General features: G+C 43.9%; 1 protein-coding gene across 3 annotated transcripts in view; it reads left to right on the top strand.

The window, feature by feature from the left end:
• The window catches only part of FHOD3 (formin homology 2 domain containing 3), a 511,278-nt gene that overhangs the window by 230,722 nt on the left and 266,598 nt on the right, over window positions 1-13,958 (top strand). For all 3 annotated transcript variants that reach the window (XM_065932345.1, XM_065932348.1, XM_065932346.1), the window contains exon 5: window positions 4,429-4,534. In XM_065932345.1, coding sequence (XP_065788417.1) covers window positions 4,429-4,534 — 106 coding nt within the window. The remainder of the gene's footprint in view (window positions 1-4,428; window positions 4,535-13,958) is intronic.

Here is a 13,958-nt window from a genome sequence, read left to right as displayed (position 1 = left end):
AGCCTGCCTGCTGTTTCCACTGTTCAGCTTTTCCATTGTTCGCCTCACTGAGTATCCAGTTGGTGGCAGAACCACACAGAGAAGAGCTCTTCCAAATGACTTTGAAACATTACAGTTTGTGTACTCTGGGTGGAATATACTTTTAGAAGATAAAGAACCACGCACACATGCAGATCAACTGTTTATAATAATCATTTTGCTGTTGGTAGTGTTAGTACTGCTATTCTGATACTGCAGTTTGTGTGTTTTCTAACTTTGTTATTCTTAGAGTTCTTAAGGATTAGTGTTCTTAGTGTGTGGAAGAAAGTTGATAGAAAGATAAAACAGTTAAGTTAAGAAAAGTCTGGATTTCTGAATTTAATTGGAAGTATTGAAATGAACCCATGATGTTTATTATCCTAACAAACTTGCAAAACATATTTCTAGCACTAAGTTTATTGAAAAGTACTAGAAGCAATGATCAACCCTTTAGCAAAAACCACCACTAGCATAGAGACTATGATCTTAAAATACTGAAAGGAACCAGAGTTCCTTGGAGAAATAGCTGACTTCAAGTCTGGCCTGGGAAATAGGTAAAATAAACTTGGAACATATTATTATAGATAGCAAAGAAGCTATCAAATATGACTAGGATTATTGCCAAAGGAACTTGGGAGCATGTTGAAGGGTCTCCCACTGGCTAGCTGAAGATGGACAATATAAGCATCAACAAGCATGATAACTACATTGGATTGAAGCACATCAGCTTAATCTGCATTTATGAGTTCATAATAATACTAAAGAATAACAATGAATTGGTCATCAATGGAAGAAAGATGGTGGTGAACCAGCTGTTTATTTTGAAAAATAGGTAAAATTCTAAAATCACACATTTATCTTACTTTTTCCTATATGAGCTTTAGGATAATCAAACAGTAGTTGAGGGAAGGTATGCTTATAAAAATATTCTAGCTATTTAGTAAGAAGGAATGATATAGTTAGAGTATCACTTAGAACATCAGAGTTTTGCAACCCTGTATGAATTAATGGATCTAGGTATGGAGCTTCAAGACCTGCTGATGCAATGGAAATGAGATGCAACCAGCTATTACGTACCTTCTCATGGAAACTCAAACTGCCATTGAGGATGCAGTCACACCAGCAGATTCAACCCTGGATGTGTCTGATCCTGCATCTCTATGCAGTAACCAATTTACAAATGATCTAAGACAGAGGCACATGTTAAACCACACTACAAGTAATCAACACAACCCAGAATACAGGCTACTCTGAAGGACAAATGATCTAGCTTCTTCAACACACGATTTACAAGGGAAAAAAAGAGGTGATTTAAAAGACATTTTAAAGTTGTATCAACTAATTGCCACAAGTGGATCTTATTTCAATCCTACTACAAAATGTCAAAAAAAAAAAAACCCTGTAATTTTGAGACAGTTGAAATTGGTCATTGTCCAGTTGAAGCTGGACGTTTGATAATATTAAGAAATATTCATTTTTATGGTGAGTACATAATTTTTTTATGGTGATTACATAATTTTAAAAAGCGTTCCTATACTCTGGAGGTACATATTAGAATATTTATGGATTAAATCATGTGACATCTGGGATTTGCTTCAAATGAATACGGCAGCAGACAGGGTGGGGTGATAGATGGAACAGGATTGATGTGAATTGATTGGCACCTGGCTCCCTAACTTGTTCTGTCTCCTTTTGTATGTTTCAAGTTTTCCATGGTGAAAAAGTTAAAAGATAAATTGAACACATGGCCATCTAGTTTCATACCCCCTCACCATGTTTGTTCTACAGTGTTGTCTGTCTGAATTCTCAAGGATACTGTTTCCACCTTTTACTCAGCAGACACGTATTTTTGAACAGCCTTTGTTGGCATTATGTAGGCAAGGATGAAGACATTTGCTCCCAGAAGTTTAATCTGTTTGGAAGACCACAGACCTGTCCATCAAATAGCTCCATCCCACAGGGGTCTTGGGTGGATTCCACAGCCAGCAAGCTGTCTGGAGTTTAGATCACCTTCTCCCACACCCAAGTGTCTGCATCTCTATCATATCTTAGGTTTCTTTGATGTGTGGAAGTTCCTTTTGGAACTCCAGTTTAAAGGGTGTAAAAACACAGTCATTGGTCATTTGGATTGAGTTGAATATTCCTTGATTAACAGGTGTCAAAAAAATGATCACAGGTTAAAGTGTGGCCATTAATCTGAAATTCAAGGATGATCTCTTATTAGTTAGTGTTAATATGTTGATTTCATTGGAGTCGGAAAGCAGTGTTTCAAAAATCATTTATTAACGCCCATATACTTTAAGGTATGTGTTCAAAATCTTGTACATTGCCAATTTGGAAGATATTTTCTACATTTATTATCAGTATATTTTAATTTCCTAAATGCCTTATCTACATATGTGCATCAATTTAAGTTAGGGTTCCGGATTATTTTTATAAACACTGCCCAGTGTCTTTTTCCAAGAACCTTTGCCAGACAGTCAGCTCTCTGCTATATTAATATTAGTGATTAGCTTGAGTGGTTTCTTGAGAGCTTGTTCTCACTTTTTCACCATGAAGTCATGTGTGAATCTAGTTTTAGTTAAAGTAATAAACATTTGTTACATGCTTGGAAAAACTTTCTGACTAGACATGAGCTCATCTAAATGTTCGCTTTTCACATATGCTGGTGGAAAAGAATATGGATGGAGGGAGAATTATTTTTATTTCCTTCATACATACGAGTGTAAAGTGATTTTCCAAAAATCATGATATTGTCCCATTTTCTCTTGCTTCCAAAGCCATGATTATCTTCAAGCCTGAGTTAACACAGCTGTCTTTCATTACCGTCGGGGCACGGCCGTGTTCACCCCTCCCCCCAGTGCCCTCTGAATGTTAAGAGTGTGTTTTTGGTTCAAAGGGAGTAGCTGCCTGGCCTGCCACCTCCTCCCCACCCCCACCCCCTTTGCTCAAGTTCTCCATCCATATAACTGGAAAATGCCATAAAATCAAAATGAGAGGTTGCTTTCAACATGGAGACAGGAGAGTTATGCCAGTGTGTCTAAATTATTTTTTTATTTTTTGGAGATAGACCATGGTTGCTGACCATTCCTATAATAATAACCTTTCATTATTCTATTAAACTTTCTACTACTTACATCACTGAGGTTTTTCATTTTTGCTCTGTTGTTATAATTGAAGATGAATGTATCCTAGCTGCATTTGAGACAAGGCAGGGTCCAATCAAGGAAACCTCCTCCCAAAACAGTAGTGGAAAAGTTTGTCTCATAGGGCTCTGTCGAACTTGGTACTCCAGGCAAGGGGCTGGCTGGGCCATAGTTAGGTCATCTTGGCCAAAGTTTTGCCACTCCTGAGTCTTCATCTGTGAAGGGAAGGCAGGATTAGATGAGTGATTCTTGAACTGGTTGCCCTTTAGGATGGATTTCCTTGGGAATTTAATGTCAGAGCCTGGACCCCACCCTAGAAATTCTGGTTAAACCCTTCTGGGCGGGGGCTATGTCCTGTTCCTTTTTAAAGCTCCATCGATGATCCTGATGCGAGGGAGTCAGGGGTGAGAAGACAACCCTGAGCACCTCTGAATCCCCCGCAGAGCTTATTAAGCACTGGTCACCGGGCCCCACAGTGGCGCCTCCTGACCAATAAGTCACCGTGGAGCTGGGTACTTTGCATTTCTAACCAGTTTCCAGCTGATGTGCAGGTGCCTGTGGCTCCGGAGACCTGTCTTTGAGAACCACCCTATTAGATGACTCCAGTGATTCCTTCCAGGTCCTGTTTTCTGTGATTAGACTGCAGACTGACCGCAGTGATGGACAGTGTGGCTGCTCCGGACACACGGCCGATTCTCTCTTCTGCCTCCTCGCTTGTCCTGTGAGCAGCACAACTTGGAAGATGGAGAAACTGCTCCCTTACTTTCTCAGATGCTGTTTGCAAGACCCTCGTAACCTTCCTTAGGGACTGTCCTTTGAAACACACGGGTGGCTTTGAATCCTTCACGGGATGGTCTGTACCGAAACCCAGTGTTTCCTGTGTTCAAACCCAGCAGGCTTCAGTGGCCGGTCCCTAGGGACCTGTGGGGGCCTGGAGCCTGGTGATTTCTGAAGAATGAAAAACAGATCACTATAAATATTCCTGACAGTCAGGGGATTCATTTGCTTTATCTTTATTAGCTTGCCCAGAAGGCAATAATTGGTCTTTGGCAAACAATGATGTGAAGACTGGTTGTAAAATTCCTCTGGCAATAGTTAAGATGCTTCATTTGAATAGAGCCGAACAATCTTCAGAGGTCAGTCTGGAGTCAGAGGCTTGTACTTAGTTTTCACTGCACAGCCTGGATGGAGGATAGACTGGGACAGTATTTGAAGTTTCTCTCTCTCTCTCTCTCTATTTTTTTCTTTCCCTGTTTCCTGCCAGGATGACAAGGATTTGGTGCATGAATTTGTAGTGGCTGAAGGTCTGACGTGTTTGATCAAGGTGGGAGCTGAGGCAGATCAGAATTATCAGAACTACATTCTGAGGGGTAAGTTACGCTGGATGGTTGGCACCCAGCCCCTACAAGAACTTCAATACTAAGAGCTTTTTAAAAAGACTTGGACTACCAGGTAAGGTGATGAAGACATCCTGCAGCAAAAGATGACACCTTCATCAGGTTTTATCAGTTCTCATAACTTAAATTAGAGACCGAGTTCATTTTACTGACTTTACATGAAATCTCTTCCCAGTCGTTGAGAAAAGAGAGCATTCTGCACACTATATTCTCTTTTACTTAGTGAGGAAAGGGACACACCAGGTGGCTTGGAAAAGGCCTGCATTGCAGCACAAAGCCCCCTAAAACCAACAAAGCCAATTATTACCTGGGAAAAATACCATCTACAACTTGGGTTATCACTGGGAGTACCTGTCAGAAGCACGCATTCCTCATCAGGTCTGGGGCGGGCCCAGAATCTGCGTTTTACAGAAGGATGCTGAAAACTACCTCTGTAATTTCGTTTTTTAACAAAGTGGTGCATGTGTGGTGTTTGAAGCACTGATTACTCTTCTAGTTCATCAAGTGAATGCTCTTTTCAGAGTTAAAGTATCTTTGTGTATCTTCATGTAAATAATTTTCTTTGCTTCCATAACGTCTGTGAATAGGCAGAGCAGGCATTATTAGGTTGGATCATGTGATATAGCTGTTATCAGCAGTATTAACTTAGCAGAGAAAAAATTTAATGCAGTTCAGTATTGTCTCCATTTTGCAGTTGAAAAATCTGACTCAAAGAGGTTGAACACTTGCCTAAAAAATTCACTTCTTCTAGTGTGAAGTTGACCATGGGCCATATCCAGGCACTGGGACACATCATAGCTGATTGGGGTCCTGTTTCCCCTTCTGCACCTATGCCTGTAACTCCACAACTCTGTGTTCCTATAAGAAAGAAAAAGACCGTCCTTTCTTTTCCTTGGATGAAGGCAAAATACACAAAAGGTGATTTAATAGCAAATTCCTTGGTTAGAGTTGAATGAGACGCACACAGTGAAACAGTCTCCTGCAGTTTCCTGTTGTGTTTTAACCGTGAGAAGGTTTCTTATGTTCTGAGTTGTGACCCAGCACCTGGAACTCTCTGGATCCTTCCCCGTTTTCTCTGCTTCTGGAGAGCCACGGCAACAACGGCAGAAGCAAAAGGGAAAACTGAGCACTCATTAAAACAATTTTAACAATGTATTGTCATAAAAAAATTTTAAGGATGTATTGTCATGTCAGTGTTAATTATTTCTATTCATTTTAATAAATGCCAGGTGTGTGTGTGAGAGAGGATTCCTCAGCCTCAGTTTCTCTGCTCCATGTGTTTGTGAGACTGGAGAGGCACCTCCTTTTGTCCACCTTCTATCTTTTCCTGGATGTGTGGAAGAGTCTCACTACAAGCTGTTGGTAGAAATGCTTTATGGATGAATTTTATGATTTCTGATCTCAATATCATTAAATCATTTATATGGAAACTTTTACAGTATGTGTAGACAACCATAGAATTTGTCCTGCAAATGCAGCAGTCCTTCTGTGTCTGAAAAGATGTGTAAAAGCCTTGATGCTCATCCTCATATTTCCATCTACGCTGGCCCAACACCTGGAAGAGGGCATGGCACAGAAATAAGGAGCATTTCCTCTGGGTTATTTTCCAGGTTACTTATACTGTGGATGCTCATAAGTTGAACCACGTGAAAAGAAGTATACCTAAAATTGCCTAATTCTGAATACTGGGTCCAAATTGACAGTGTTTTTTTGTTGTTGTTATGTTTAAAGTGTACATCATTTTCACTTAAAAAGAAAGTCTTCCCCAAAGGATGGTGGCATGAACACACAGACATTCACACACCTCTTTAGAACTAATAACCATCTACATGTTTATGCTTCTGACCCTTACCTAGGAGTGTATATATGCATTTTTATAGAGCCATCATCAGTATAAGCATCTCCATTCATTGGCCTCCAAGGCTGGAGGGAGTGGGGTGGCTCTACCTGCTATGGTCAGCCCCCTCTGATCAGGAAGGTAAAATTCTTGTCAGGAGCCCCCCACAGACATCCCATGGATTAGAACTGGATTGCACAACCACCTTTAGCTGCAAGAGGCTGGCACAGTGGGTGCTTGGCTTCCAGGACTCTGAGGGGAGTCAGGCAGCAAGAGAGAAGGGATTGGCTTTGTGTCTGCAGGTTGCTCGTGTCTGCCACATGGAGGGAGTGAGGAAGGAAAAACTCAGCCCAGCTAAGAAAGCCTTCTGCTAAGCAGTCCAGCGGTGGCCTGGTTGGAGATAGAGAGGCACCTGTCTGTTGGTGAGGGCATCATGGTACAGGGACAGCGTAAGCTCAGTGACTGTGCAAGGTCCCGAGTAGTGAATTGTGTCCATGGTACTTGCAGGTGATCAAAGATGGTGTTGACCTGGAATCCTTCAGCTGGGCTCTCCACCCAGTGTACACTTATCATTAAGCTGGTGGTGGCTTGTTGATCTATAGTATCCTCATCTGTACTGGAAAGACACCAAAAGCCATCACCCAATGCTTGCGAATCAGAACTCCCAGGCACAGCCAGGGGAGAGCCCTGCCAACCACCTGCTACTTCTCTGTCCCGGAAGGAAATGCCACTGAGGTAGGACCCTCACATAACAGCACTGCCTAATCCGTGAGGAGACCCCACGTCTCCATTGCCACCACCGAGATCTTGCCTTCTGATTTTGATTTTCCAGTGGTGTCTGTTCATTGGAGGCCAGACGGCCACCATGTTACCTGGGAAACGAGTGAGCGCCCCCTCGCATTCAGGTCAGTACAAGATGTCCTGCTTTCCACGCAGCTGAGGGGCCTTTGCACACTTCCACTGAGTCTCAGAGAGCTTGGGGTAAGCAGGGCACCGGGTGCACATGTTAGCATGTCTGGACATGTCTGACTGAAGCCCGTGCCAAGAAAGTGCGCTTCTGAGGGATGTAAAGGACAGATTTCTTAGGCTGTGACTTTTGTGCTTTGATACAAGGAAGCTATCATTTTCCCCAGCCCACGTGTTGAGTCACCCCTTCCTGACCTTGAAGACATGTGGGCTTTTCTAGGTTGTGATCGACTGCCAGCAGCCACCAGACAATTGCAATCAAGGATAGCCTTTGAATTGCCTCTTTGTCCAACCTCATTTTAGCCAAATTACCTTGGGTGAAGGATGGTGAAGCCAGATGCAGACCAAGAGAGAGAAAGTGGGAAGAGGTTTCCAGTTTGGCCATTCACCGTCCCCCGGGGAGAACATGTCATGCTGCCCTGGGCCCCTCGGGAGAAGCACGGCAGAGGGCGAAGGCCGGCGCCTCTATTGCGGTGTCCACAGAAGGCGGGGTGAGCAGGATTAGGGTTTGCTCTGTGTCGGTGGGCCCTGGGGCTCAGGGACCGTGAGGACAGAAGTGTCCAAGGCCCACATGGCAGGTGGTTGGAGGTGTGGACTTGAGCTGCTGGAGAGGGGGACTGACTGACCTCTAACCAGAGCCTCCAAACTGAGCCCAGACATCATTTGGAAGCTCTCACAAACCATAAGGTGGACCAGTTGTCCCAGTGCTACGGGGGCTTGTGCCCTTCACAAAATTTCCTCAGGAGCCCTGGCTGTGTGACCGTGTATAACGCCCCCAGATCCAAAGGAAACAGGCGTGTTTGGAGGACCGAGTCCTTTTCACATCTGCTTTTAGGACTCTTAATTTATCCAGTGTTCTTGCCTGGAGAATCCCAGGGATGGGGTCACACAGAGTCGGACATGACTGAAGTGACTTAGCAGTTTATCTTTATTTTTGCACTCTGTCCTCTGTCAGCTCTCTCTCTTTTTTTTTTTTTTAGTATCTGTTGCCCTGTGTTGAGGGTGTATCTGCTAAGACATAAAGGCAGGTTTTGACTTACGGTGTAGCTTTGTACTCTCCAAAAATGTGAGCCGGCTGCTGGGAAGAGGTCTTAAAGGCACAACATGCAGAAATAATATTTATCTGACTTACTGTTCTTGAATGGTTATACCTAGTGATCTACAGGGTTTGTGTGTGTGTGTCTGTGTGTGTGTGTGTGTGTGTGTGTGTGAGAGAGAGAGAGAGAGAGGAAAGAGCTTGCCCATACTTAATATATATCTACTAAGGAATTTGAATCTCACAATTATTCTTGTTGAAGTAAGACCTTGAGAGCTACATTCCTGGGAACTTAAACTTTCCATGCACAGGCTGAGCATTCACAATAGGCCACGTCAGGCCCTGGGGATATGCTGATAAAACCAAGATACAGCCAGGTCCTGGAGAAGCTCCCTGGAGGTGCTGCCTGTGACCCGCTTTATATGTTATATCGCAGATGTCTTACATGTCTAGAAATTGCATAGAGGTGATCTGCTTTGGTGAGGAAAGAGGAAAAGATACATAGGATCAGTAAGACCAGCTGCCTTTTCTGGCTGTCCAACAAAAGAAGCTGCCTCTTAAAGGCTAGTTTTAAGTGGAGAAATTTAATCATTTTTCCTAAAGCAAAATACCAATTAATTCTTAAGTATTCTAGTTCTAAATTCTAATGACTAAAATACCTAGTCATTATCAGAGCTGGTTAAGACCTTAAACTCCTTTAAACTCAGCCTTTGCATTTTGGGAGAAAACTGCAGATACTGTGTTTGCTCCTAAATTTAAAAAAAAAGAAAAGAAATTGAAGTATAATTGCTTTACAATGTTGTGTTACTTTCCTCTGTACAACACAGTGGATTAGCTACATTTCTTTAAATGTGTTAATGGTTGTCGACATTTAAAAATTGGGAGATTTGACATTAAAAAAAAATCCAGATTTCTGGTGTCTTTGGAAAAACTGAACCAGAGAATTTCAGTGCCTTGCCAGATGTCACTTAACTAATGGAGGGAAATGCCTTGTGTATTAGGGGATCTCTTAATGAGGATCAGGACTTGTGGTCAGATAGCTTTGGTGGGGATCTATATCACCAGGAAGCAGGCAGTAGTACAAAAGGATCAAATGGTAACCAAATGATGATGAAACCAACATTCTCCATCCCAGGAAAACTTAAATGTTTATCTTTTGACATTTCAAAGCCAAGGAGGAGAGTGGAGGTTGGGTTCAAACTAGATGAGGGAGAGTAGAGAGGGGCCCAAACTGGCACCCAGGTGGACAGATGAGAACAGAAGGGGGGAGCTGCTTACTTCCTGAGCCAAAGTCCATTCCTTGACTGCCTTGCTTTCTACCCGCCGGCCGGGCTTGACTCTCCTCCACCCCTTACCCTAGTCCTGAGGTGCACCCAACTGTCTGGGAGGAAACTTCCTCTTTCTTACCTCTTGCTGAGTCAGGACGTCAGGGATTAATCATGGCAGCCACATGGCCAGCTGGGTGGGTGACCCAACAGCACGTGTCGTGGTAGTGTTTGTCACAGCCCCCTGCGGAGAGGGGAGCTGAAACCAGGGTCACGGACAGAATCCTCCTTCATTTGATGTTTCTCCTCTTATTCTGTCAGTGTGGTGGGGGCTGTTCCCAGTAGGAAGTCATGTTGACCATCACAAGTTAGCAGCCCATGGGGCCAACTTGACCTTGCAGAGATGAGAGTGTCAGGGCATCAAGGTCAGTGAAATAAAGGTGACCCGAGATGGCACAGCTGACAAGAAAACCTCGTCAACACTGATATGTAGATTTAAAAAAAAAAAAAAAGGAAATAGAGTTAAAAAAATTTTTTTTTATCTTGTAGTTTGTGAAGACACAATTGTCTGAAAAGCATAAAAAGGAAAATGTAAAAATCACCCATAGTCCCATAAAACAAAGACCGTTTTCTACGCATCCATGTACATGCTTGTGTTGTACGTGCCTTTTACAAAAATAAAGTGACCTGCCCACATGTTGTCAGCCACGACTCCTGGAAGGGAACAGTGGACCTTGGTGGCTGGCTTTGTGATATCTCCTAGTGTTCTCAGTCAGTAAGTCATGTCTCTTTGCGACCCCATAAACTGCAGTCCACCAGGCTCCTCTGTCCATGGAATTCTCCAGGCAAGAATACTGGAGGCGGTTGCCATTTCCTACTCAAGACATCTCCTAGTCCTTGGCGCTATTCTTTAACTTCTTTAAACTGCTTCTCCCTCACCTAAAGAGATACCTTTTTATAGGAATGGTGTCAAGCTTAAAGAGCTCATTGTTGCTGTTTAGTCGCTAAGTTGTATCTGACTCTTCTGTGTCCTCATGGACTGTAGTCTGCCAGGCTCCTCTGTCCATAGGATTTCCCAGGCAAGAGTACTGTAGTGGGTCACCATTTCTTACTCCAGGGGGTGTTCCCTACCCAGGGATTGAACTTGTGTTTCCTGCACTGGCGGGTGGATTCTTTACCACTGAGCCACCAGGGAATTCTAAAGAGCTCATAGAAAGATCTAAATAAAGGCGTGATTTGTAGGTATGACAGTTGTTATCAGTAGTAATATTATTAATGAGGTAATCATCTGTTATGGGCTGAATTATGTACCTCTCAAATTCATGTTGAAGTCATACCCCTCAATACCTCGGAATGTGACTGTATGTGAAGACAGGTGGTTAAGTTAAAAAGAGATCACCGGGCCCTGATCCAATATGACTACTGTCCTTAGAAGAAGAAGACATTAAGTCACAGACCTGTTGGAGGAAAATGATGTGAAGACATAGGGAGAAGAGAGTCAAGGAGAGAGACCTCAAGAGAAACCAACTCTGTAGACACTCTGAACTTGGATGTTCTCCAAACTCTGAGAAGTAAATATCTGTTGCTCAAAACCCAGAGCCTGTGGTATTTGTCACAGCAGCTCAAGTGACTGATACATTGCCCTTGCAAGAGACCCTGGGAGTTATTGGGTAGTACCTAGGGTGAAAGTCCTGGGGATGGAGTTGTTGGGTTCGAAGCATGTGTGTCTCTGTCTTGTTTTTGGTTGAATAATTGCCCTCTTGAGTGGATATGTGAATTTATACTTCCATCCATGGTCTCCATTCTGCTTGTTTACTCCAGGCTGGGGATGTTCATTCTTTGTAATCTTTGTCATTCCTGGTGATTGCATGTGTGCATACTAAGTCCATTCAGTCCTGTCCAACTCTTTGCGACGCTATGAACTATAGCCTGCCAGGCTCCTCTGTCCATGGGATTCTTTAGGAAAGAATACTGGAGTGGGTTGCCATGCCCTCCTCCAGGGGAATCTTCCGAACCCTGGGATCAAAACTGCATCTCTTGTGTTGGCTGGTGGGTTCTTTACCACTAGCGCCACCTGGGAAGCCTGTCATTGTACAGAAGTGTCATTCCTTTTTTTTTTTTTTTAATTTTAATGTATTTATTTTAATTGGAGGCTAATTACTTTACAATATAGTAGTGGTTTTTGCCATACATTGACATGAATCCACCATGGGTGTACATGTGTTCCCCATCCTGAACCCCCCTCCCACCTCCCTCCCCATCCCGTCCCTCAGGGTCATCCCAGTGCACCAGCCCTGAGCGCCCTGTCTCATGTATCGACCCTGGACTGGCGATCTGTTTCACATATGATAATAAACTTGTTTCAATGCTATTCTCTCAGATCATCCCACCCTCGCCTTCTCCCGCAGAGTCTGAAGGACTGTTCTATACATCTGTGTCTCTTTTGCTGTCTCGCATATAGGGTTATTGTTACTATCTTTCTAAATTCCATATATATGTGTTAGTGTACTGTATTGGTATTTTTCTAGAAGTGTCATCCCTGATGATTAGGGCACACTTACTCCTACGGACCAGTTTTATAGTCATTTTTATAAAGTAGTTTGTAGTTTTTGGTTGTCATTGTGTTAAATTTGTCCATAAATTTCAGAATAATTGATATCCTTATTTAAAAATTCAGAACTATTGCCTACATGCTCTTTCATGGCCCAGAACAAATCCTTTGCAAGAATATTTTCTCCATCTAACTCTTGTGTGCCATGTCGGTTTCCTTCTCATTTGTTACAGAGCTTTCTGCATATCTCCCCAGGTGTTTTTGTATTTTTTTTTTCTTGTTTACTCATTTTTGAGTTGGGTTTGATATTGACCACATGAAAGGATGAGTCTTTTTCCTGTTTATATGGTAAACTTGGCATGGGAGTGTCATCTAAGAAAGTTCTGTCTTGCCCTCCCTGGATGTGTTTTGCTTCAGTTGGGGAACACTGTGTCTTGGGCCTGGATTCCTCAGTTGTGGCAACTGCTTGGCTAAGACTGGCTCATGAGTGAGATACCTCTTCCCCGAGGGAGTGTTAGCTTCCTCTTCTTTTGTCTTTGCATGTTGGAAATTCTCCCTTTGAGGACTTAGATGAGCATCATGCCTGCTGGAGACTTGGTCTATCAGTTCTGGGTGCTCACCAGCTGTGGTATGTGTGTTGGGCATGGCTGGAGAAGCCGGGCCATGCATAGCTGTGGGATGTGGCCTCCACATTTTGTTTTTATTCTCATTTTCTTCCCTGCTGTAGTTTTTGAAACCTCTGCTTTTGGTGTCTTGGTGCCCTGGTGTATCTCAGCTTGGCCTGACATTTCTGTTCACACGCTTGGCATGCTGTTGGGGACATGGCCTCCGGGTTGAACCAGTCACAGACCTGCCTTGGGCTTTGGTCAGGACAGGAAAGCCACAGCCTGCCCTTCTTGGGGGAGGGGGGCTGAGTCACTCTTGCTGCTGCTATTGGTTTGTGGTGACAGAGGGTCGCCCTTGAGTGGTCTGAGTGTCTCTTCTGTGATGTCTCTTGCCACCCCTTCCATCCTCACCCTCCGTCAGGCCTCTTGCATCCTTCTTAAAAAAAAAAACTGGGTCAGAGAACATCAAGAGCTGCACTTATGTCTTTCGTTTTCTAGCCCGTCCAGGCACAGGGGCCAGAAGTGGATTCATGCTGAGGCCCTGTGGGTCGTTCCCGTGGCCCATGTGATGATCCGATATTGTGGACTTGTGCAGCTTTTCTCCAGACTTTCTCCCAGGAGAAGGAGCTGGTTGCTGGAATCGCCACTCCCCTCAGGCCTGCTGCAGTCTCTGGTGTATTTAGATGGAGTCCTCAGGGCCCGAGTGTGCAGTGGGCTACCCCGAGTCTCGGGGCTCATGGAACCTCTTCTCTACTTGCGTTTCTCATTGGTTATTTGGGTTGATTGAAAGGAAGGGGGCTTGGAGGCTTCTCATTGTGCTGCCATTTTTCCGGAAATGTGACCTTGTCAGAATCATCATCGCTTGTGTTCTGTGTCCTGGCAGACCCTTAGTCTGCAGTGCTGCACGCAGGAGCATGGTAGGTCGAGTGGGTGAGGGAGCAAGGGAAGGCCAGAACCAGGTCCTGACCTTTGATGGGACACAGTGCCCTGTGTTTTTCCTCTGGGTTCTCAGGTGAGAGAGGCAGGTCCTGGGATGGACCGCAGGTAAGACAGGCAACTCGCATGACCTGAGCCCTTCACCACCCTGGGCAGCAAGCAGGATGTTTACCTTCAGTATCCAGTTCTAAGTGGGTACCT

This window comes from Muntiacus reevesi, chromosome 4 (genome assembly GCF_963930625.1).
Source record: "Muntiacus reevesi chromosome 4, mMunRee1.1, whole genome shotgun sequence".
In the NCBI taxonomy this organism is placed as follows: domain Eukaryota; kingdom Metazoa; phylum Chordata; class Mammalia; order Artiodactyla; family Cervidae; genus Muntiacus; species Muntiacus reevesi.
This window is presented reverse-complemented; position numbering and strand designations above follow the sequence as displayed.